This window comes from Oryctolagus cuniculus, chromosome 17 (assembly GCF_964237555.1).
Source record: "Oryctolagus cuniculus chromosome 17, mOryCun1.1, whole genome shotgun sequence".
Classification (NCBI taxonomy): domain Eukaryota; kingdom Metazoa; phylum Chordata; class Mammalia; order Lagomorpha; family Leporidae; genus Oryctolagus; species Oryctolagus cuniculus.
The window spans coordinates 16,431,851-16,455,891 of NC_091448.1; the positions used below are offsets into that span (position 1 = coordinate 16,431,851).

Consider the following 24,041-nt stretch of genomic DNA (forward strand, 5'->3'; position numbering starts at 1 on the left):
GAGGGGCAACTGGGACAGAACTGGTGCCCCGACTGGGACTAGAACCTGGTGTGCCGGCGCCGCAGGCGGAGGATTAGCCTATTGAGCCACGGCACTGGCCTCACTTTATATCTTTTGATTGAAGAATCATTTGCTTTGAAAATAGTTATTTATAGGTGTTTCCTATCATTTAATTTAATTTCCATGAACTTTTATCTGGTTGTTTTTAGTAATTTAAAAGCTTTTTTTTTTTTAAATATTTATTTATTTATTTGAGAGGCAGAGTCACTGACAGAGAGAGGGAAAGACAGGAGAAAGGTCTTCCATCCGCTGGTTCACTCCCCAAATGGCTGCAACTACCCGAGCTGGCCAGTCTGAAGCCAGGAACCAGGAGCTTCTTTCAGGTCTCCCATGTGGGCACAGGGGCCCAAGAACTTGGGCCATCTTTCACTGCTTTTCCAGGGCATAAGCAGAGAGCTGGATTGGAAGTAGAGCAGCCTAAACTTGAACTGGTTCCCATTTGGGATACTTGTGCCGCAGGTGGAGGCTTAACTACTATGCCATAGAGCCATCCCCTAGAAGTTTCTTCTGTGTGAAATAATCCTGTAATCTTTACATGGAGACTTCCCTTATTATGGGCCAGAAAGGTATGCCCAAAAACGGATATAAAGACTTAATGGAGCTGCCCCTGACATCTCAGGTCTCTATTTGATTTTTGATTGTTTTATTCCTGACATTATTAAAAATGTCATATAGAGTAATATCTCTGACTCATGTAAGTATGAATTAACAATCTCTTTCTGTGTGTTAATTTGCCATACAAGAATATTATTCGTGTTTTATGTTCCTTAAGATATTTAAGTTTTCGGGGCCGTCACTGTGGTATATAGTATGTTAAGCCTCTGCCTGTGGTGCTGGCATCCCATATAAGCAACGGTTAGAGTTTTGGCTGCTCCACTTCTGATCCCACTCCCTGCTAATGGCCTGGGAAAGCAGTGGAAGATGGCCCAAGTGCTTGGGACCCTGAACCCATGTGGGTGACTTAGAAGAAGCTGTTGGTTCCTGACTTTGGATTGGCTCAGCTCTGGCTGTTGTGGCCATTTGGGGAGTGAACCAGGGAATGGAAGACCTCTCTCTGTGTCTCTCCCTCTCTCAGTCTGTAGCTCTGCCTCTCAAATAAATAAATAATTAAATCTTACAAACAATTTTAAAGTTTTATTTATACAGGTCTTATTTCTTGGTAAATTTATTTCCAGATATTTTATAGTCTTTATTGATGTTATAAATCAGTTACTTCATTCTTCTATTTCTATTTGGGTATTTCTAGCTTAGGAGAAGTAATTGAGTTTTGCATCTTTATCATGTATTGAGCCACCTGAAACAAAATGGAATATTTAAGATTCAATAATTTTATTTTAAAATATTTATTTATTTATGTATTGAAGGTGACTGACAGAGAGAGAGGGAGAGACACATAGAGAAATCTTCTATTCACTAGTTCACTTCCCAAATGAGTGCAAACACTGGCAATGAGCCAAACTGAAGCCAGGAACCAGGAAATACATCCTGGCCTCCCACATGGATGGAAGGGATTCAGGTACTTGGACTATCACCTGCTGCCTTTCCAGACACATTATCAGGAAGGAAGCTGGATTGGAAGTGGAGAAATGGGGACTTGAATCAGCACTTTTATCTAGGAAATAGGCATCCCAACCCACTGAGCATCTCAGCCCACTGAGCCACAATAACTGCCCCTCAATAATTTCACTAATGTTCTTTTACTTTTTCTCTGGGTGTTCTAGACATATACTTGTCTAATCTGAAACTAAAGATAATATTGACTGTTTCCTAATATAATTTCATTGAAGTAACTAGAAATTTTAAAACAATGTTGACTGATAGAAGCTATAGTTGGTATCTGTCTTATTCTTTTTTTTTTTTTTTTTTTTTTTTTTTTTTTTTTTTTTTGACAGGCAGAGTGGACAGAGAGAGAGAGAGACAGAGAGAAAGGTCTTCCTTTTTGCCGTTGGTTCACCCTCCAATGGCCGCCGTGGCCGGCGCACCGTGCTGATCCGATGGCAGGAGCCAGGTACTTATCCTGGTCTCCCATGGGGTGCAGGGCCCAAGCACTTGGACCATCCTCCACTGCACTCCCTGGCCACAGCAGAGAGCTGGCCTGGAAGAGGGGCAACCGGGACAGAATCCGGCACCCCGACCAGGACTAGAACCCGGTGTGCTGGCGCCGCTAGGCAGAGGATTAGCCTGTTGAGCCGCAGCGCCGGCCTATGTCTTATTCTTAATGTTAGAGTTCTTTAAGATTTTAAACATGTATCTTATCACTAGTTCAATCTAGTTTTTAGAGATTCTTAGGGTAAGACTTGAAAAAAAATTCCCTTTGAGGACTGACAGAGGTATTTACTAACCATACCTTCTATAGGTAGGCTGTCTCTCAGCTGTATAAGTTCTTTTTCAGTGAGTTTGATATCCATATTTTCTAGAAGAGGGCCTAAGTTGTTTATGTCAACCTTTCCTCCTTAAGAAAAACAGAAAAGGAACATGAGACTGAAAATGTAAAACATGAAAAACATGTTTATATAATTAATATACTTAATGATTACATATAACATTTATAGCAAGAGACAACAAAAATTTGCATCTTATATTGTCATTGGAATATTCATAAGAACATAATTTCCATTTAATTTTTCTAAGAATAAAGAAAAAGTCAATAGTAACAATGGAAATGAAACAGATTTCCTTAAAATCTGTGTTGGTGACAAGCCTACGTAGTAAGTGCTTAAGAAGGTTACCTGGTTTAACTGCAGTTGGACCTGGAGTCTACTCATCTATGACTTCTAAAACTTCTTTTTTACAAAAAGAAGTATTGATTTTATTGGCTGGACTCCCAGATTGTCTGTGTCTATTGTTGAATAACTTTCCTATATATGCTGAAGTGCATCTAATCCTCCATTTCAATTTTGCTATCTTATACTTGTATATGAATATTTACATCTAGATAACTATTATTTCTTGTGGAAGAAAACTTGGGAAAATTCCAAGTATGATATTTCTTATGAATATGAAAGAATATAAACCATTTCTGTGTAAAGCATAATATATAAAAGAAGCTAAGGAAGGAGATAGGACTAAAAATCTTATGCAAACTTTGAATACTTTAGATAAAAGTACAGTACACAATGATTCTTACTCACTTTTCAAAGACTTTACACCCTTCAGTACCCTATTCTGGCGCACCTTTCCATCATCTGTTAAAGAAACAGAGTGGACTTGATTTATGACACCATGAAATCGGTCAGGGAATTCATAAAAAAAAGAACGTATTTCTTATATTGTAAAAAGACTAATAGTTGTCCTAGAAGATTTTGTTCTGTTTTACCTTTAAATAGCAACAAAGTTAAGGAATGCTTAAATTTTTAAATGTACACTAGTTACACTTTGCTCCATGAAGAGAGTCTTAGTAGAATCCTTTCACATTGAAAAATACATCTTGTCATTGTTTACAAAGGAGGCAGCGTATTTCAAGCATTTCATGACTGTTCACATATGCATGTTGATATCCTGTGTCCAATGTCCATTTTCCCATTGGGTTGTCTTTTTATTTTCAAAAGAGCACTTTAGGGACTGGTATTGGGGCATAGCAGGGAAAGTCCCCACCTGAGATGCTGGCATCCCCTATGGGTGCTGGTTCCTATCCCAGTTGCTCCAATTCTGATCCACCCTCCAGTTAATGGCCTGGGAAAAGCACTAGGAGACGTCTCAAGTGCTTGGGTGACTGTCACCCACTTGGGAGACCTGGATTTATTTATTTATTTGAAAGTCATTGTTACAGAGGAATGAGAGGGAGACACAAGAAGAGAGAAAGATCTTCCCTTTGCAGGTTCACTCCCCAAATGGCTGCAACAGTAATGGCTGGGTAAGGCTGAAGACAAGAGTCAGGAACTTCTTCCAGGTCTCCCACATGGTGGTAGGAGTCCAAACACTTGGGCCATCCTCCACTGCTTTCCCAGGCACATTAGCAAGGAGGTGGATTGGAAGTGGAGGCACTGAGACTCCAACCGGCATCCATATGGGATGACGGTGAAGCAGGCTATGACTTTAACTTGCTGAGCTACAGCACTGGCCTCAATAAAATCTTTATTTTAAGAAAGAGTTCTTTAAAAAAATTCTTCATCATTTCTTTTTCATGCCCGTTCAAATGTTTTTATAGCTTTCTATGTGCTTTTATTTTCTCAAAACTTTTAAGTCACTGTGAGGTCAAGTTTATAAACTTAAAACATGTATAATTTCTGGATTTTTAAAGGTAAATGTTCAGAAAATGTGTGTATACATAGGTATATGTGTATTTGGGAGAGAGAGAACATGATAAGGCTAAAAGGATAATCTGTAAACAAATGTCAAATCTGGAAATTGTATGTAGGAAGTCTTTAAACCACTTTTAAAATTTTTGTATAGGCTTGAAATTATGACAAAATAAAAGCTTAAATAATAGGAAGAAAAAATCAAGTCATTTAGAATGTCAAAATTATTTTCAGCAACATTTGTATAGAGGAGAAAAAAGTCACAATGTAATTTGTAAGCTATTTAATCATAATGATAATTTTAAAAATGACATATCTGAACCAATGGAATAAGGCTAAAGCAACAAAGGCTGATGAGAACCAATCATTCAACATGAAGAACAATAAAAAATGCGCAACATCCCAAAGGTAGAAAAAGGAACAAACTGGCAGAAATTAAGGCAGAAAATATAAATTACAGATGAAAAGGAACTGGTAAGTCTAAGAGTTGGTTTCTAGGGGGGAAAATAAGTGAAATACAAACAATAACATTGATAAACTGCTGGGAACTGAAAGTGAGAAAAAGATAAAGCATAGTACAAATATAACAAATGAGGAATGAGGATGGAGGATGGAAAATAACTGAATCTATAGAAAACTTTTAAAATTTAAGAGACTATTTTGTCATATTCCATGTATGAATTGGCTTATATTTTAGAAAAGTATAAAATACCAAAATTGGTTGGAAAAAAATAGAAAACAGAAGCAGTTCAATTATTGTTATGCTATTTGACACATAAAGATTCATGACACTTTGATCTTCATTCTGGATTAAATTTTCATCATAATAAAATCATGGCAGTATTTCAATTGAGAGTTCAGTGATCCTCAAACCAAAATCTATGACACTATATGAAACTTACAGGATTTTTACTGTGATAGAATTTCAGACTTACACTAAGATACAAAAATGTAGAGAGAATTCTCACGTACTCTACACTAATATTTCCTAAATGTGAACATTTAACCATATTTATCATTATCGCCTAACTTCTATCAATCTTACAGTACACCTAACTAATTTAAAAACTTACTCAGATGTCACCAATTGCTCCATTAATATCATTCATGCCCACGAAGCAGCAAGTTGCTCTGGCTCTTTATTCTTTAATATGAGACATTGCATCAATCTCTTTTATGATTTTCACATTAAAATATTTATTTGAGAGACAGAAAGAGAGAGGGAGGGAGGGAGAGTTTGAGAAGGCTCCCATTCATTTGTTCATTGCTTCAACAGCATGGATGGGCCAATGCTGGAGCTGGGAGCTGGGAAGTCAATCCCTCTCTTCCACAGGGGTGGAAGAACTTAATTTCTTAAGCCATCACCTGCTGCCTCCGTGTGCATTAGCAAGAAGCTAGGATAGGGAGCTGGAGCCAAGAATCAAACCCAGCTATCCCAGTATAGCTGCAAGTGTCTCAGGCGGTGTCTTAACCATTATGTCAAACGTGCTGTCTCTATTTTCAGATTTCCCAAGAGTACAAATCATTTTTTTTTTTTTTGACAGGCAGAGTGGACAGTGAGAGAGAGAGACAGAGAGAAAGGTCTTCCTTTGCCTTTGGTTCACCCTCCAATGGCCGCCGCGGCCGGCGCGCTGTGGCCGGCGCATCGTGGCCGGCGCACCGCGCTGATCCGATGGCAGGAGCCAGGAGCCAGGTGCTTTTCCTGGTCTCCCATGGGGTGCAGGGCCCAAGCACCTGGGCCATCCTCCACTGCACTCCCTGGCCACAGCAGAGGGCTGGCCTGGAAGAGGGGCAACCGGGACAGAATCCGGCGCCCCAACCGGGACTAGAACCCGGTGTGCCGGCGCTGCTAGGCGGAGGATTAGCCTAGTGAGCCGTGGCGCCGGCCCAAATCATTTATTTTGTAGAATAGTCTTCAGTTAATGCAAGAGGATTTTAAAAATAATCCCGTTTAAATTTTCTCAAATTTTTAGGTATTAAATTCTTAAGCTTTAAAATTTCCCTTCTTGGCTTATACTATCTGATTGTTAGGAGGGTTCCCGCAGCATTTTGAAGCTTACCACTAACTGGCAGTGTTGTCTTCAGCTTTGTAAGCTCTCTTTCAGAAAGTTTGATACCCATGTTGTCCAGTGCTTTTTCCAGGTTATTGATATCGATCTTTTCACCTGTAAAAAGTTAAGAGATGGTGAGAGGTGTACATATAAATGATAATCCTAAATCTTAAATTGAACAGCAAAAGCAAAATACAATCTTCAACCATTACACTGTCTTAGAGAAAATAGTTTTTTAGCTGTTTCTTCAATCAGAATAGAAGAAGTTCTCTTTAAATTATAGGGGAAAAAAGTCAGTTTTATTACTATTCACTTAATCCACATAGGTGGCTAATATAAATAATCTCATAAAGAAGATACTAAATGATTTTGTTAATATTGCTGTAAACATGTTAATTCTTCAAAAATTCACAGTGTCATTTATTGTGCCTGCTGAGAATTTCATAGAGGTAAATACATTAGAAAGAAAAACTGTATAGAATGTGGAATTTCTTAAAATATTCAGTCTTATAGGTATTTTTGTATTGTTTTTCTTTCTGTTTTCAAACTGTAATCCAAGATCAAACTTTCCACTGGATCTAATGGCAGGATATTGAGAAAAAATCATTTTCATGGGAAAATATAAATTGTTGTACTTTGGAGCCCGTGTTAGTAATTTATCACCAACCTGTGAAAGTTTTTGCTTTATTCATCACCTTTTTCATATCAACTTTCCCATCAACTGCAAGAAAGCATATAGATTGCATTACTTTAAAACATTAAAGGGAGGCAGAATAATTGAGCAATAATCATTTCCTCCAGAATTCAACCTATTTTCCCCCGTTATTGGTGTTATCTGGTTTTTAATTTCCCAATTCTGTTATATTAACAAAGTAACACTGACTTTTCTTGTTTCGAGATATTAAAACTTTCAGCCATAAAGAATATATATTTAGATAGTACCTTCCATAAGATGCTTTTAAGCATTTTGATCTTAGAAGATTCTCTATTGATCACTGGGACTAGTGAGATGGCATTGGTACATGCCACCTCGATGGGATTGAATTTGAATCCCCTGGTATGTTTCTAACTCTACTGTTTGAGGTAAGTCAGCTTGAGCATGTCCCGAATTGCACATCTCTTCCCTCTCTTATTCCCACTCTTATATTTAACAGCGATCACTTTTCAGTTAAGTTTCAACACTTAAGAAGAATTGTGTATTGATTACAGTATTCAACCAAAAGTATTAAGTAGAACAAACAAAAAAAAATACTAAGAGGGATAACATATTAAGCTGCTCATCAACAGTCAGGGTGAGGGCTGATCAAGTCACCGTTTCTCATAGTGTTCATTTCACTTTAACAGGTTTCCTTTTTGGTGCTCAGTTAGTTGTCACCTATCAAGGAGAACAAGTGGTATTTGTCCCTTTGGAATTGGCTTATTTCACTCAGCATAATGTTTTCCAAATTCCTAACAGGGATCACTTTTCAGTTAAAATTTAAACACCTAAGAATAATTGTGTGTTAATTACAGAGTTCAACCAATAGTAATAGAACAAAAAAATACTAAAATGGATAAAGTATTACATTGTACATCAACCGTCAGGACAAGAGCTGATCGAGTCACTGTTTCTCACTAGTCCCAGTGATCAATTTCTGTTCACAATTGATTGTAATGATAGGACTAAGAACCAAAGGGATCACATAAACAAGAATAGTGTCTGCAAATACTAGCTGATAGAATAAAAAAGGGAGAGAATGGTCCAACATGGGAAGTGAGATACACAGCAGACCCATAGAATGGCAAATGTCCTAACAGCACTCTGGCCTCATAACAGCCCTTAAGGCATGCGGATCCAGCTGAAATGCCCATGAGAGTATTTCAGGCATGGAAAGCCAAGACACTCTGGGGGAAAAAAAAAACCTAAATGAAAGATCTCCACGAGTGAGATCCCAGTGGAAAGAATGGGTCATCAAAGAAGGAGGTACCTTTCTCTGAAGGGAGGAGAGAACTTCGACTTTGACCATGGCCTTGTCTAAAAATGATCAGAGTCAGTGAATTCAGGGGGCTTCCATAGCCTTGGCAGCTCATGGCAAGAGCCTAGGGTGATTACTGATGCCATAAACAAGAGTGTCAATTTGTTAAGTCAACAACAGGAGTCACTGTGTACTTACTCCTCATGTAGGATCTTTGTCCTTAGTGTGCTGTACATTGAGATTTAATGCTATAACTAGTACTCAAACAGTATTTTTCCCTTTATGTTTCTGTGTGGGAGAAAACTGTTGAAATCTTTACTTAATGTATGCTAAACTGATCTTCTGTATATAAAGAGAATCGAAAATGAATCTTGATATGAATGGAAGGGGAGAGGGAGTGGGGAAGGGGAGGGTTGCGGGTTGGAGGGACATTATGGGGGGAAGCCATTGTAATCAATATTCTGTACTTTGGAAATTTATATTCATTAAATAAAAGTTAAAAAAAAAGAAAAAAAAAGAAGATTCTCTATTTTTTAGCTAGGTTATGGGAACTATATTTTTTAAAAAGGGTATACTATATTTCAATATTTAAAGTTTGGAAGATTTCCGCTCATATAAAGTTGGTGCATACCCACTACTTATTCAGTATTATAATTAAACTGAAAATATTTCATTGTCTTTTTGAATTACATGTACAAGTTATAAATGATTTAAGCCATACTGGGAGTTAACAGAGTTTTATATATAATGGATTTTCAATGACTTGTTATATCAATTTTCAAAGACACAAAATGGAAACATTAGAGATGGAATTAGCTTCCTCAAATTTGTACTATGGTTTTAGACAGAAGAAATCAGAAAAAGTATTTTATTCTTATTTATTTTCTTGATATTGCTTGCCTAGCAGCAGGATATAAATTTTTCAATAGAAACTATGTTATTGAGAAAATGTAACTAGTAAGCACAGTGTTAAAATCTATTATAATCTCAAATGAGAATTTTGAGCTAGAAGGTCTTAAAAGCAAGAGTTGGTTTCTCATTTCCAGAATCATTATTGTCTGTATATTAGTGTAATTCCAAGCAACAAAGAAAATAAGGGAGTAAAATACATGTTGTATTATGAGGCCAAAGATATGGGAAAATAAAAAAGTAAATTAATAAAATGTCTTCCATAAAAGAGTTTGTTTCTGACAAACAGAAAGTAAGACATGGCCAAGATGCCACTATTGTCATTTGAGTAAGATGAAAAAAAAGAAAGAAAAAAAGGAAAAAGAAAAAAAAAGAGCTTTCTCAATGGGAGTGCATGGGCAGGAAATAGTGCAGGTGAAACATTTCTTTCTTTAATTAAGATTTATTTTGTTTATTTGAAAGACAGAGTTACAGAGAGAGGTAGAGACAGAGAGAGAGGTTTTCCATCCACTGGTTCACTCCCCAGATTGCCGCAATGGCTGGAGCTGCGCCAATCTGAAGCCAGAAGCCAGGAGCCTCCTCCGGGTCTCCCATATGGGTGTATGGGCCCAAGGACTTGAGCCATCTTCTACTGCTTTCCCAGGCCATAGTAGAGAGCTGGATCAGAAGAAGAGCAGCCGGGACCAGAACCGGTGCCCATATGGGATGCTGGCACTTCAGGCCTGGGCTTTAATCTGCTATGCCATAGTGCCGGCCCCAACATTTCTTGTTTTTGGGAAGAATCTTCTCAGGTTAGCAAATTCTAGTTTTTATACTTCCAAAAGGAATTTCTTTGTGAATACACACACTTCAGTATTATTCAACATTTCTTAAAGGTTCAAGCTTATTTTTAGCTTATGAATAGGGAATTGATGTCCAGTACCAAATCTTGTATAATAGAATTTGGCTGCCTTGGCCGGCGCCGCGGCTCACTAGGCTAATCCTCCGCCTAGCGGCGCTGGCACACCGGGTTCTAGTCCCGGTCGGGGCGCCGGATTCTGTCCCGGTTGCCCCTCTTCCAGGCCAGCCCTCTGCTGTGGCCAGGGAGTGCACTGGAGGATGGCCCAGGTGCTTGGGCCCTGCACCCCATGGGAGACCAGGAAAAGCACCTGGCTCCTGGCTCCTGCCATCGGATCAGTGCGGTGCGCCGGCCGCAGCGCGCCGGCCGCAGTAGCCATTGGAGGGTGAACCAACGGCAAAGGAAGACCTTTCTCTCTCTGTCTCTCTCTCTCACTGTCCACTCTGCCTGTCAAAAAAAAAAAAAAAAGAATTTGGCTGCCTTACACAGAAATTCTTACAGTAATTTTCAGAAGTACTTTTTTTTTTTTTTTTGTTAACCAATAGGATGGTACACTACGTCTTCTTACCTTTCTCTATGCATTTTAAATTAGCTGGAAGAAACATGATTTCTGCAAATCTGAAGCACTTTTAGGAGGGCCAGAATTTTTTTAAAGATTTATTTGAAAGGCAGAGTTACAGAGAGGCAGAGGCAGAGAGAGAAAGAGAGAGGTCTTCCATCCGCTGGTTCACTCGGGGTGGGGACAGAATTTTAATCATTATGCTGGTTCATTATGTTCATTATGTTCTCTGTGTCTCCCTCATTTAGATTGACTTTATTCTTTTTCATTCTTTTTATTATTTATTTTTTTTTTCATTCTTTTTCATTGCCACAGGTCCTGTATTCTGACTCTTCCCCCATTTGTTTTCTTTTTCTTTGGCTTCCTTCTGGCCTTTCAGCAGTTCTGGTGATATTCTCAGCAATGTGTATAATTCACAGTGCAAGAAGTTACCACCATAAAGTTGATGTACATCCCAAGAGAAAGGATTTGTTCATTCTTTTCATGGTTTCTCTAAATGGCTTGATTTCAAGGAAGCATTTTGAATAGGTTCATATACATAGTCCCATTAGCCTAAACTTTCAGGGGAGCTTAATAATAGTAGCAATGATTATAACAATAATAACAACAATGTTGAGAACATTTATGGAACACTTACTATATGCCAGTTGTGGGTATAACTGAATCCTCACAAACTTTATAAAGTAGGAGCTATTAATGTACCCTTTTCATAGATGAAGAAAGTGAGGTACAGAAACATGGAGACAACTGCCCTATTAAGCAAAAGGTCCAGAATTCAGCCCCACAGAATCTGGCTGCAGAATTTGTGCTTTTTACCATTAATATCTTCTGACTGAATGGTAGTCTAGATGCTTACCATTAACTGGGAGGCCCCGTGTCAGCTCTTCAAGTTCCTTGTCTGTGAGACTCATCCCCATGTTTCCCAGAACTGTGTCTAGTTTATTGACATCAATTTTACCTCCTTAAAAAAGAAAGGCAAGAGTAAGGGCCAAACACATTAATTCTAAACTGTGACCATAAAGAAAAATTCAAGTTTTTCAAGCAGTAATAGAATGGCAATTGTTTTAGTCTGAATGATTTTACTGTTGATGAAATTTCCTGAATGAAGAGAAGTCTTATTTCTTTTTATGGTACAAATGTAGATTTTAATTATTTCAACTCCTCTCAAATTTTGGGAAATCCCAAAGAAATATGGGACATTACTCTAAAATCCAACATATATAGTTAAATGGTATCCATCTACATGATGTCTCTAGAGGAAGTAAATTCATAGAAACTAGAATAGAGGTTACCAGGGTCTAGAGAGGGGAGGAAATGTGGAGTTTTCTTAATCACTACAGTTTCTGTTAGTGTGATGAGAGGTTGTGGAAATCAACAGTAAAAATGCAATGTTTGCACAACATTGTGAATATACTTAATGCCACTGATTTGTACCCTTAACATTAGTTAAAATCTAAATTTTATGTTATGTAGATTTTAATCACAATTTTTAGAAGGTGAATGACAGAGCATTCTATAGAATTGTGATGTGTTTCCTTATTGCTTTAGCTAGAATTGCCTTTCTCTAAGCCCATTGCTTAGAACTGAATATGCCTTGTACCTTATCTTATATCCACTATTTGATCTCTTGGAAAGAAGAGGATATCTTCTACAATTCTTTATATCCTATCCACCTTCCCCAAGCCACAGTGATAAATGTCCTTTTAATCTTGAGGAGTCATGAATAACTTTAAGAATCTAAAGAAAGTACACTTCAGGGAAAAGTATACATCTACACAGACTCAAACTTTCTAAACAATTCCAGAAGTACATGGATATCTGGCCTAGTGCATGTTAAATTAATATTGATTACTACTATGCAGGCAAATGAGCTATATATAGATGAGTTTTGTAATTAAACTCTTTAGATTTGTGTCTCAATTCTGCTAGTTACTATGTAACCTTGGACAGTCTGTGTAATCTTTCTGTGTTTTGGTATACTCTTCTGTGATATGGAAACAATAAACAGAATCTTCCTTTTAATATTGCTGAAAACTGGATGAGACTATAAATTTTATATAGTGCTTGGCTCTTAGCGTACACTTAATGAGTTCATATTTTCCCCATGTTAATATATCTAACTAGGGGCCAGCACTGTAACATAGCAGGTTAAAGCCTTGGCCTGAAGCGCTGGCATCCCATATGGGCACCGGTTCTAGTCCTGGCTGCTCCTCTCTGATCCAGCTCTCTCTATGGCCTGGAAAAGCAGTAGAAGATGGCCCAAGTCCTTGGGCCCCTGCACTCATGTGGGAGACCTGAAAGAAGCTCCTTGTTCCTGGCTCCTGATATAATATATAATATTATATATATATATAATATATAATATATATATTATAACTAGATAGTAGAGCCAGGATCTGGGTTTGTCTGACTCCAGAACTAACTGGAGCCAGACAGACTAGGGTATTAATGTATGCCTCACCATTTATCAATCATTTGACCTTGGTCAAATTAGTAGGATAGTCTCCAGTACAATACACATTCCCTCAAGGAGCATGAAAAGGATTTAGCACTTCCTTTTGTAAAAACAGAATTATGGAAAGCACTTGGGATCCCAGAGAAGGGAAGGAAGGTATAGTGTTTGTCCTCAATGGCTTTACAGTCTATTTGAGAAAAAGACACTGCAGAGCTCAGTAATAAGAAAGGCTTCATAAATGAGGTGCAAATTACCTGTGAAGGCTGTAGCGTGTGAATCCAAGGAAGTAGAAAGGTCATCTGGAAAGGCTAACTGGGCTGATAAGGGCAAGCAAGCTTTTCTGACATTGGCCTTTTCACTGCATTCTGTACAATTTAGGACTTATTTTTGCACTTTGCTTTTCAGCTTCGTTTTTACAGTTAGTTTCATCTTTTTTTAAAATTTGATTTTACTGATTTTCCAAGACTGCTTGCATAGTATACTGCTTCCCTCAGCATGTTATCACAAAATAACAATATACTGACTTTCCATCAAAAATCAAAATGATTTTTAAATTGCTTTGATGACTTACAAGACTGATTTTAGCATTAGTCTACTTTTATCTTATGCTGACTACAACTTATTAGCTAAAATGGACTGTACATGTTTTCTAGAATAAAATCAGACATTTTACCAATTGCAAAAAAATAAAAAGGTAGCAACATAAATTACAGAAGGGAGATTCAAATTTAAATATCTGGGAAATAAATTAAATGTAAATCACCAGGATTTCAAATTCATTCACTTTTTCATTATGATTCTCTTACCTTTAAGAGCCTTTAAGCCTTCTAGCAATCTGTTCTGAAAGATTTTTCTATCAGCTGTAAGAAAATAAACAATTCTGTTCAAAGAGAAACTTGTTATGGATCTGGTATAAAAATAATTTCAGAAATAAATATCCAGAATTTTTTTCCATGTTTCATTAAAATATGAAATACAGGGCCAGTGCTGCGGCTCACTAGGCTAATCCTCCGCCTGTGGTGCTGGCACTCTGGGTTCTAGTCCCGGCTGTGGTGCTGGTTCTCTCCCAGTTGCGCCTCTTCCTGTCCAGCTCTCTGCTGTGGCCCGGGAAGGCAGTGGAGGATGGCCCAAGTGCTTGGGCCCTGCACCCGCATGGGAGACCAGGAGGAAGCACCTGCCTCCCGGCTTCAGATCAGCGCAGTGTGCCTGCCGTAGCGGCCATTTGGGGGGTGAACCAACTGAAAAAGGAAGACCTTTCTCTCTGTCTCTCTCTCTCACTAACTCTGCCTGTCAAAAAAAAATTGAAAAAATAATATGAAATACAGAACTTTAATATTATGGCTACTTTTTCTCTTTGACATGTAAGGTCAGTAGTACTATTACTTTATTGTGTTGAAATGTACAGTCTCTTAATCCTTCATTTTACTTTTCATATTTTGATTTCCAAAGTACCACCATAGTTCCTTTTTCTTAAGTTTCTTTGCTTAGACTTAAGTATTCCAATAGAACTAAGAGTAATGACAGGTGTTTCTCAGCATAGATTTATATGCTGTATTTTTTCTTGCTTTGCAAATAAAGAAGTAAATTACACAGTTGAAGGTTTCTTCTCCAGGTAAGGAAAGTTGTAAGTTCTCTGACAAGCTTTCCCTGGAGTGTAGGATGGGACAGACGTGCTTCCACAGAAGTACAAACCCTGAGTTCCCTTGAAAGTTAACTGCAGGCTTTTTCAATAGCAGCACACTCCGGTCATTTTGGGGTAATTATTGTGAGGGAATGTTTATTTATTTTGGGATGTTTACTAATATACGACCTCTGTTCACTGGATGCCAGTGGTACAGCTTCCACCAGGCTGTGGTTATGACAACCAAAAATAATTTCAAATATTGACAAGTGTCTACTCAGCAGAACTGCCTCCAGCTAAAAATAAATCACAGTTACCTTAACATATTACATGCTCACCATAAGCTGATAATTTTTCCACCAGCTCCATGCATTCCTTTTCTGTAAGTTCTATCCCCATGTTTTCTACAACATCTTTTACATCATCGATATCAACATCTTCTCCTCCAAATGAGAATGATAAAATGTGAGATTTTAAAAAATTATTTAAAGATTTAAAATGTAAAAATAAATAATCTTTTCTTATGTTGCATTGGTCTGAATTCCTGGATTAAAAGCAAAGCCACTATACAGGTATCATCTCATGTGGACAAGATAATATAGTACACAGAGAAATATATGGATATATGAAAAGTGCCACTATAAATTGGAAATATTTTAGATAGTTTATCCGTATAATTTAACACTTGGATGGAATTCATGCAGTCTTTATGTAAATATCTGTCTGTATCTTTAATGGAGTGTACTTAATCAACAGTGCTAACCTATATTTTTATCATTTAAACTCAATTATTAAGAAATGTTATTGAAGGCCGGCGCCGCGGCTCACTAGGCTAATCCTCCGCCTAGCGGCGCCGGCACACCGGGTTCTAGTCCCGGTCGGGGCACCAGATTCTGTCCCGGTTGCCCCTCTTCCAGGCCAGCTCTCTGCTGTGGCCAGGGAGTGCAGTGGAGGACGGCCCAGGTGCTTGGGCCCTGCACCCCATGGGAGACCAGGAAAAGCACCTGGCTCCTGGCTCCTGCCATCGGATCAGCGCGGTGCGCCGGCAGCAGCGCGCCGACCGCGGCGGCCATTGGAGGGTGAACCAACGGCAAAGGAAGACCTTTCTCTCTGTCTCTCTCTCTCACTGTCCACTCTGCCTGTCAAAAAAAAAAAAAAAAAAAAAGAAATGTTATTGAAAAATACTGCATAGAATTATAGACTTGCTATGAAGATTTTACACAGTTATTAAAATAGAGATGACTCTTGGAAATTAAATATATGCCTTCATTAATAAAAAAGAAAACATGCCTGATGAGACAATAATCATGAAAATTATTAACTATAATCTGGCATAATTATTTATATGCTGAGATTCAGAATATTTTTCACTTACCTGTAACAGCTTGCACTTCATCTATTAGCTTACTGAGAACAGTCTTCCCATTAGCTGTTAGAAAAAACAAAGCAGATGATAATGTTCAGAAATAAAGCATAAAACTATTTATTTATTGCTCCTAGGTAAAATTAACTCGTATAGTTTCTAAAGCTGTGTTTAATTTGCATTACTAGATTTGAGTAATCCATACATGATCTATTTCCTGGATCATAGGGTCTCTCTAACTCATAAGAGCCTAAAGTGCTTTACAAGGAGTACAAGATTTGATTTATGCTAGAATAAGGTCATCAAAAATGGTAGAGTTTACACTTTCCTATTAAATTTTTTGTTAAAATCTTTTCATCCCATATTTTCAATTATCATGACTTGTTGGAAATATTTGATCTTTCATTTGGAGACAACTATTAAGGCTTCTTAATATTCTAAAACACAGGATTTTTGTCTACTAATTAATTCAGTAATCATGCAATGCATGCTAATATGAATCAGTCTATGTAATAGGTTTTCTTGGTAAATGGTAGATATTAATGTTTGTCTATCAGTTATAACTACTCATTTTCTTTCTGGTAGATAATTCTAATTTGGCAATCTTCTTCCATGTGGTCATGTACCTCAGATGAGAATGAGCTCTTTATAACACCCAGGATATTAATTATATACAACTAACCTAAAACTAGTAGAAGGAAGCTAACAGTAAAGATTGTTTATAAATAATTATGATAGATGAAATAGAGAATAGAAAGAGAATCAAGGGTATTGAAAGTTGTTTCTTTGAAAAGATCAATAAAATTGTTAGATCTATAGCTAGTTTGATTAATAACAAAGAGAAGATATAAATATTAAAATTAGAAATGAAAGTAGAGGGGCTGGTCCTGTGGTGCAGGGGGTTAATCCTCCGCCTGTGGTGCTGGCATCCCGTATGGGTGTTGGTTTCAGTTGTGAGATCCCCACAGAAAGGACAGGCATCCCTTCAGAGAAAGGTGCCTCCTTCTTTGATGGCCTGTTCTTTCTGCTGGGATCTCATTCACTGAGAAATTTTTACAATGATGTACTTTTAATTTATAATCATAAGCTTAACCCTCCACTAATATGGTCAGCAGTTTCCAACCAATAAAAAAGAATAAGAACAACAGATAACTGGTTTAAAAATTAAAATACTACAATATATAATCATTATGCAAATGATATTATTTTTTATACAGAAATTTCATAAGAGTTCTAAATACCAATAAACTACTAGTATCAGAAAGACTTTTGCATGATTGCAGGAAATGAGATCAACATAGATAAATCATCAGTTTTCTAAATCACAATAGTAATTTTAATAAATTTTCAATTAAAATACAAGTGTTATCAATCACGAATCTTAAAAATATTATTTTAAAACTTAGAGAAGGTTAATATTGTAAAACAGCAAAGATAATTTCTAATTTGGCAATACTGATTTTAAAGATTTACTAGAATAAAGCATTTTTTTAAAAGATTTATTTTATTTATTTGAGAGGCAGAGTTACAGATATAGAGAGGGAGAGACACAGAGAGGTGTCTTCCATCCACTGGTTCACTCCCCAGACGGCCACAGCCACCAGAGCTGGGCTGATCTGAAGCCAGGAGCCAGAAGCTTCTTTCTGGTCTTTTTTCTGATGCAGGGGCCCAAGCACCTGGGCCATCTTCCACTGCTTTCTCAGGCCATCAGCAGGGATGCTGGATCAGAGTGGAGCAGCCAGAACACAAGCCGGCACTGATGTGGGATGCCTGTGTTGCAGGTGGAGGCTTAACCTACTATACCACAACACCAGCCCCAAAGCCATATAATTAAGGCAGTGTAGTATATTGGCATACAGACAGAGAAATAAGCCAGTGAAATAGCATAGAAATCTTAGAAACAGACTCTAGTCTATGTGATAAAGTTGACACTACAAATCAGTTGGTAAAAGGGCTAATGAGGAGAGGCACCAAGATGGCATAATAGGGAGGCAGCTTATTGCTTTAGTCTAAGGGAAGATAGTTTAAAACGTGTGGAGAGAGTACAATCTCAGGAAAGAGAGAGAAAATGGCAGAGGAAACTCCATGCAAATTAGAGGGATCCTGTGGATCTATGTGGAGGGTATGCACACACACAACTCGGGACTCCAGCAGCTGAGAGCCTCAGCACCAGCTTTGGAGAGTGAGGTGAGACCAGACCACAGCAACCCAAGCCACCAGTGTTAAAGTTGCAGAAAGAGCCTGGCATAAGTCTGACTTAGAGCCCTGTGGGGGACAGTATCCCTGCCAACCTAGAAGAAAAAAGGGGGGACATGTTTTTCTCTCCCTGACGACCCAGCACCAGTGTCCTGTAATCAGCCGAGAGTGAGTGGGAGCCATTTTGGACATATGTAACTACTGCACCAGCTCTTGTCCATGTGCCCAGCAACCATCTGAGAGGAGATGCCTGAGTCTGGCTGGGAGAACTGAGAGGGGGCTGGGTGCTTGTGACTGTGGGAGGCTTGTGTGTCGGGACTGTGAAAACACTGTGGCAGGATGTGACTAGGACTTTGGGCAGTCACATGTGGCTCCACATACTTGGGGTTCCCTGATTCCCTGGTGAGGGTCATTGCTGCGGGATCTGTGCTCCACACTTGATCTTAGCCAAAAGGCTGAGAAGTGATGAGGGATCTGTGTTTACACAGAGAACTGTATAGATCCTTTGTACGGTTCTTGTGGCAGCATGCATGAATACTGTATTCATGTTCTAAAGGGACATCCAAGTACAGGAAGCACAAACTCCTAATAGACATGACCACAAAAGATCTTCACCACAACACATTGTAAAACATAAAGAAAAGATTCTAAGGTGTGCACAAGAGAAATGCCAGATTACTTTCAGAGGATCTCCAATTAGACTCACAGCAGACTTCTCATCAGAAACCCTACAGGGTAGGAAAGAATGGTGAGCTATATTCCAAGTCTTAAGAGAAAAAACTGTCGACAGAATATTTTACCCTGCAAAGCCCTAACTTATGAGTTAAGGTGAAATAAAGACCTTGTATAACAAACAAAAATTGAAAGAATGTGTCACTACTCAACCAGCCTTACAAAAGAGGCTTAAGGATATGCTACACATGGAAACATAGAAACATGGTCATCGCTTTGAAAGAAGGTGAAAGCAGAAAATCTCCTAGTAAAAGTACAAAGGAAATTCATAGTAAAAAATAAGAATATTTATGGAAAAATTGCAGGGCAAAGACATTATATATCAATGGTCACCTTGAATGTAAATGGCCTCAATTCTCCAGTTAAAAGAAACAGATAAGAAGAATGGATTAAAAAACAAAACCCATCTATTTGCTGCCTACAAAAAATACATCTCACCAACAAAGATACATGCAGACTAAAAGAGAAAGGATGGAAAAAGATATTCCATGCTAACAGAAACCAAAAATGAGCTGGTGTAGCCATCTCAAATATCAGACAAAATAGACTTTCACACAAAAATTGTTAAAAGAGACAAAGAAGGGCACTATGCAATGATTAAGGGATCAATTCATCAGGAAGATGTGGCAATAAGAAATGTATACACACCTAATTATAGGGTGCCTGACTATTTAAAAGAAATGTTAATGGAGCTAAAGGGAGACATAGCCTCGAACACAATCGTTATGTGGGACTTCAATACCCCACTTTCAGCAATGGACAGATCAACTGGACAGAAAATCAGCAGGAAGTAACAGAGTTAATCAACACGATGGGCCACATGGTTCTAACAGATATCTACAGAACTTTTCATCCTACAGTTGTAGAATACACATTCATCTCACCAGTGCATAGAACTTTCTTTAGGGTAGAACACAGGTCAGGCCATAAAGTAAGTCTCAGCAAATTAAAAAAAAAAAAATTGAAATCATACCATGCCTCATCTCTAACCACAATGGAATGAAGCTGGAAATCAACAACTCAAGGATCTGAAGGGTGCAGTAGGTTAATCCTCCGCCTGTGGTGCCAGCATCCCATATGGGCACCGGTTCTAGTCCCAGTTGCTCCTCTTCCAGTCCAGCTCTCTGCTGTGGAATGGGAAAGCAGCAGAGGATGCCCAAATGCTTGGGCCTCTGCACTCAAGTGGGAGACTGGGAAGAAGCTCCTGGCTCCTGGCTTCAGATCCGCATGGCTTCGGCCATTGCGGCCATTTAGGGAGTAAACCAGCAGAAGAAAGACCTTTCTCTCTATCTCTCCCTCTCACTGTCTGGAACTCTACCTCTCAAATAAATAAATGAAACCTTTTAAAAAAACTGAAGAACATATGGAAACATATAGAGACTGACAACATGCTCCTGAATGAACAATGGGTCATAAAAGAAATCAAAGAGAAATAAAAAAACTGTTAAGGAACTTTTTTTTTCATTCTGTTTGTTGAACTCTTTACTTAGTATAGTTAATCTTCTGTTACAAACTTAACTGAAAATAGATCTTAATAAAAAAATAAGAATGGGGATATGAGAGGGAGGAGGTAGAGGGGTGGGAGTAGGGTGGAAGGATGGATATAGTAGGAGGAATCACTATCATATGTTCATAAATTTGTATTTATGAAATACATGAAGTTTGTACATCTTAAAGAAAAAGATTCTGGGAAATAAAAAGAAAAAGGGCTAATGAAATATTTATTATTTATATAGAGAAAAATTAGATTTCAAACTCATATTAAAAGCAAAATGAGGCCGGCACCATGGCTCAATAGACTAATCCTCAGCCTAGCAGTGCCGGCACACCGGGTTCTAGTCCCGGTCAGGGCGCCGGATTCTGTCCCGGTTGCCTCTCTTCCAGGCCAGCTCTCTGCTGTGGCCAGGGAGTGCAGTGGAGGATGGCCACGGCGGCCGTTGGAGGGTGAACCAACGGCAAAAGGAAGACCTTTCTCTCTCTCTCTCTCTCTCTCTCTCACTGTCCACTCTGCCTGTAAAAAAAAAATCAAAATGAATTCCATATCAATTAAAAAGAAATATGCTGGGGGGCCAGCACTGTGGCATAGTGAGTAAAGCCACTGCCTGCAGTGCCAGCATCCCTTAGGGGCGTCAGTTCAAGTCCCAGCTGTTCCACTTCAGATCCAGCTCTCTGGTATGGCCTGGGAAAGCAGTAGAAGATGGCCCAAGTCCTTGGGCCCCTGCACCTGCATGGGAGACCTGGAAGAAACTCCCTGGCTCCTGGCTTCAGATCAGTGCAACTCTGACCATTGTGGCCAATTGGGGAGTGAACCAGCGGATGGAAGACCTCTCTCTCTCTGCCTCTCCTTTTCTTCCTTTGTAACTCTGACTTTCAAATACATAAATAAATCTTTTTTAAAAAAGAAATATGCTGTGGTAGGTTTTTGGTACAGGGGATAAGAAATCCCTTGGGATGCCCACATCCTATATCAAAGTGCCTCGCTTCAAGTCCTGGCTTGGTTCCCAATTCCAGCTTCCTGTTAATGCACATCCTGGGAAATAGTGGTAGTTGGGTACCTACCACTTATGTGAAAGACACATTGAGTTTTCAGCTCTTGGTTTTGGCCTTACCCAGCCATGGCTGTTTTGGACATTTGGACAATGAACCAGCAGATGGGGATCTCTATCTTTCTGTCCCTTTGTCTTTCAAATAAATAAAATTAATTAATTTGAAAAAAATATGCTAACATGCTAAAAACAATAGAAAAAATGCTTATGACCCAATAAGGAAGAACTTTCTGAAAAGAAATTATAAAGAAAAATAGTGACAAATTAAACTCTATCAAAATGAAGAACTTGTGTTCAATAAAACATGACAATCTAAATGCAATGATAATCCACAAAGGTCTTTCTTGTATGTATAACATAAAAATGAAAAAAATCATTAGAACAAAGAATATATGTATGAACAACTATAGTTAATCAGTAAAATGAAAATAGTCCAACAGAAAATTGGAAAAATATATATGAAAGGGCAATCCACAGAAAAGGAAATCTAAATGATCAGTAAGTATATGAAATGATAACCTCACTGGCAATCAGAAAACATAGTGTAAAAAATTTGCTACCTTTTATTACTAATCATGCTCAAATAATTAAATGTATGATAATACCAAATGTTGATGAGACAGCAACATCTGGAACAGATCAAGAGTCATAGATGCCAAGGGCCAGTGGCAACAGCCAGCGATGGACTGAAAAAATTTTTAGGATGTTAAATTAAGTTTAATTGGGAAAACAGTGAAGGAAAATGATACCCCACTTTAAAAAAAAGATCTCTTTATTTGAAAGGCAGGGTTACAGAGACAGAGAGGACAGAGAGAGGTCTTCCATCAGCTGGTTTACTCCCCAAATGGCTACAAAGGCCAGGGCTGGGCAAGGCCAGCACCAGGAGCTAGGAGCTCCTTTTGGGTCTCCCACTTGGTGCAGGAACCCAAGTACTTGTAACATCTTCTGCCGCTTTCCCAAGCATTTTAGCAGGGAGCTGGATTGGAAGTGGAGCAGCAGGGACTCAAACTGGTGCCCATATAAGATTCCGACACTATAGGCGGAGGCTCAACCTTCTATGTCACAGTTCTGGCCCCAAGTGAGAGATGACACTTTCAAATTTATTATGATAGGCTTTAAATATATCGGAGGCCCAGATAATATAAAGTTAGAAATCAATCCAATTGAAATATAATGAATTCCTTTTTGGCCATGCTGAACTTCATAACCCCTGGGAATATATAAATAGAAATATCTAACAGATATATGAATTTAGCTTTTTGAAGCACAGGGATGCTTGGATATGTTATATCTTTTATGCTTACCATTAACTGGGAGGTTTTTTGTAAGATCTTCAAGTTCTTTTACTGTGAGTTTAATTCCCATATTTCCAAGAACTTTGTTCAGGTCATTGATATTAACCATCCCTCCTTTAAAAAAAGGGCAAAATAAAATCAGACAAATTAAATTACTTTAAAACATTAAAAATATAAGTATATTCATTGTTTCTTTTATTAAATGATCTTTATTACCTAAGAAATGTGATGGAAAACAATGATAAAAACAAGATGTATTCATGATTTAAAAAGTCAATAGTCATAAAAGTTATGAATAAAGCTTGTTTATTTAAGCCTAAGCTTGATAATAATGGAACATAGTAAAAAAGTTCTTAACGACTTTTTAAATGGAGCTAAAGCAACTAAACTCATAGTCTTCTGAAACAGTAGAGGATATTTTTGTCATTTAAGATTCAGTTACTTGTTAAAAATTTCTAAAATAAATAACTCTCAAGTAATTTTTCCCCTTGATAAAGTTTGTGATAACTTAAGAGTAGATCCAAAAACAGAACCGAGGATATTATATGTTAAATACAAATATTGAAGGAGGCACAACAAATAAATCAGTTTTCAATATTCACAATATAATGTTTCAGAGACTGTCACCTTTGAGAGACTTTACACCATCCAAGATCCTATTCTGAAACACCTCTCCAGCAGCTATGACAAAGGAAAATTCACATCAGAATGAAAATTATATCGACATCCCAAAGGTAGTCTTTTATATTTTATAATTCTAGAAACATTTTTCCATAGTTTTCTATAAAATATCGGTTTATGTGGCAAATTTTCAGTGGCAAATTTTTTAAAGTGACAAATATCTATGAGTTTATAATCTGAACCAACTGTGTATTTTCAACTATTCTGAAGCATCATCATTATCACCACCACCACCACCACCACCACCACCACCACTACCACTCCAATCATCCTCATCGTCACAACTACAACAGTAGCACAATAACTAACCTTTATATTGACATTTCACTATTTACCATGTACTTTTCAAAATGATTTATCTCACTTAATTTTTACACAAATTTTGTAAATGAGGAAACTGAGATGCACAGGACTAAGTGTGACAGCAGCAGTAAGTATTGGAAACAGGGTTTGAATCTCTGTATATGGAAAGAAAGTGCTTTGCTCTTAACAACCTCACTATACTTTGATTTCCCATTTTGTCTCTGAGTTTTCCTTTCCTT

The 24,041-nt window shown here is 38.0% G+C and overlaps 1 protein-coding gene across 33 annotated transcripts in view; it reads right to left on the reverse strand.

Moving 5' to 3' along the window:
- EFCAB3 (EF-hand calcium binding domain 3) overlaps nucleotides 1-24,041 on the reverse strand; it is a 649,184-nt gene that overhangs the window by 277,373 nt on the left and 347,770 nt on the right. For all 33 annotated transcript variants that reach the window (XR_011383437.1, XM_070060541.1, XM_070060535.1 and 30 more), the window contains 10 exons: nucleotides 23,446-23,499; nucleotides 22,828-22,932; nucleotides 16,062-16,115; nucleotides 15,025-15,129; nucleotides 13,872-13,925; nucleotides 11,467-11,571; nucleotides 7,017-7,070; nucleotides 6,359-6,463; nucleotides 3,192-3,245; nucleotides 2,408-2,512 (listed from right to left, as the gene is read on the reverse strand). Coding sequence is in view for 32 of the 33 variants with exons in the window: in XM_070060541.1 (XP_069916642.1) it covers nucleotides 2,408-2,512; nucleotides 3,192-3,245; nucleotides 6,359-6,463; nucleotides 7,017-7,070; nucleotides 11,467-11,571; nucleotides 13,872-13,925; nucleotides 15,025-15,129; nucleotides 16,062-16,115; nucleotides 22,828-22,932; nucleotides 23,446-23,499 (795 nt within the window). In the remaining variant the exon portion in view is untranslated. The remainder of the gene's footprint in view (nucleotides 1-2,407; nucleotides 2,513-3,191; nucleotides 3,246-6,358; nucleotides 6,464-7,016; nucleotides 7,071-11,466; nucleotides 11,572-13,871; nucleotides 13,926-15,024; nucleotides 15,130-16,061; nucleotides 16,116-22,827; nucleotides 22,933-23,445; nucleotides 23,500-24,041) is intronic.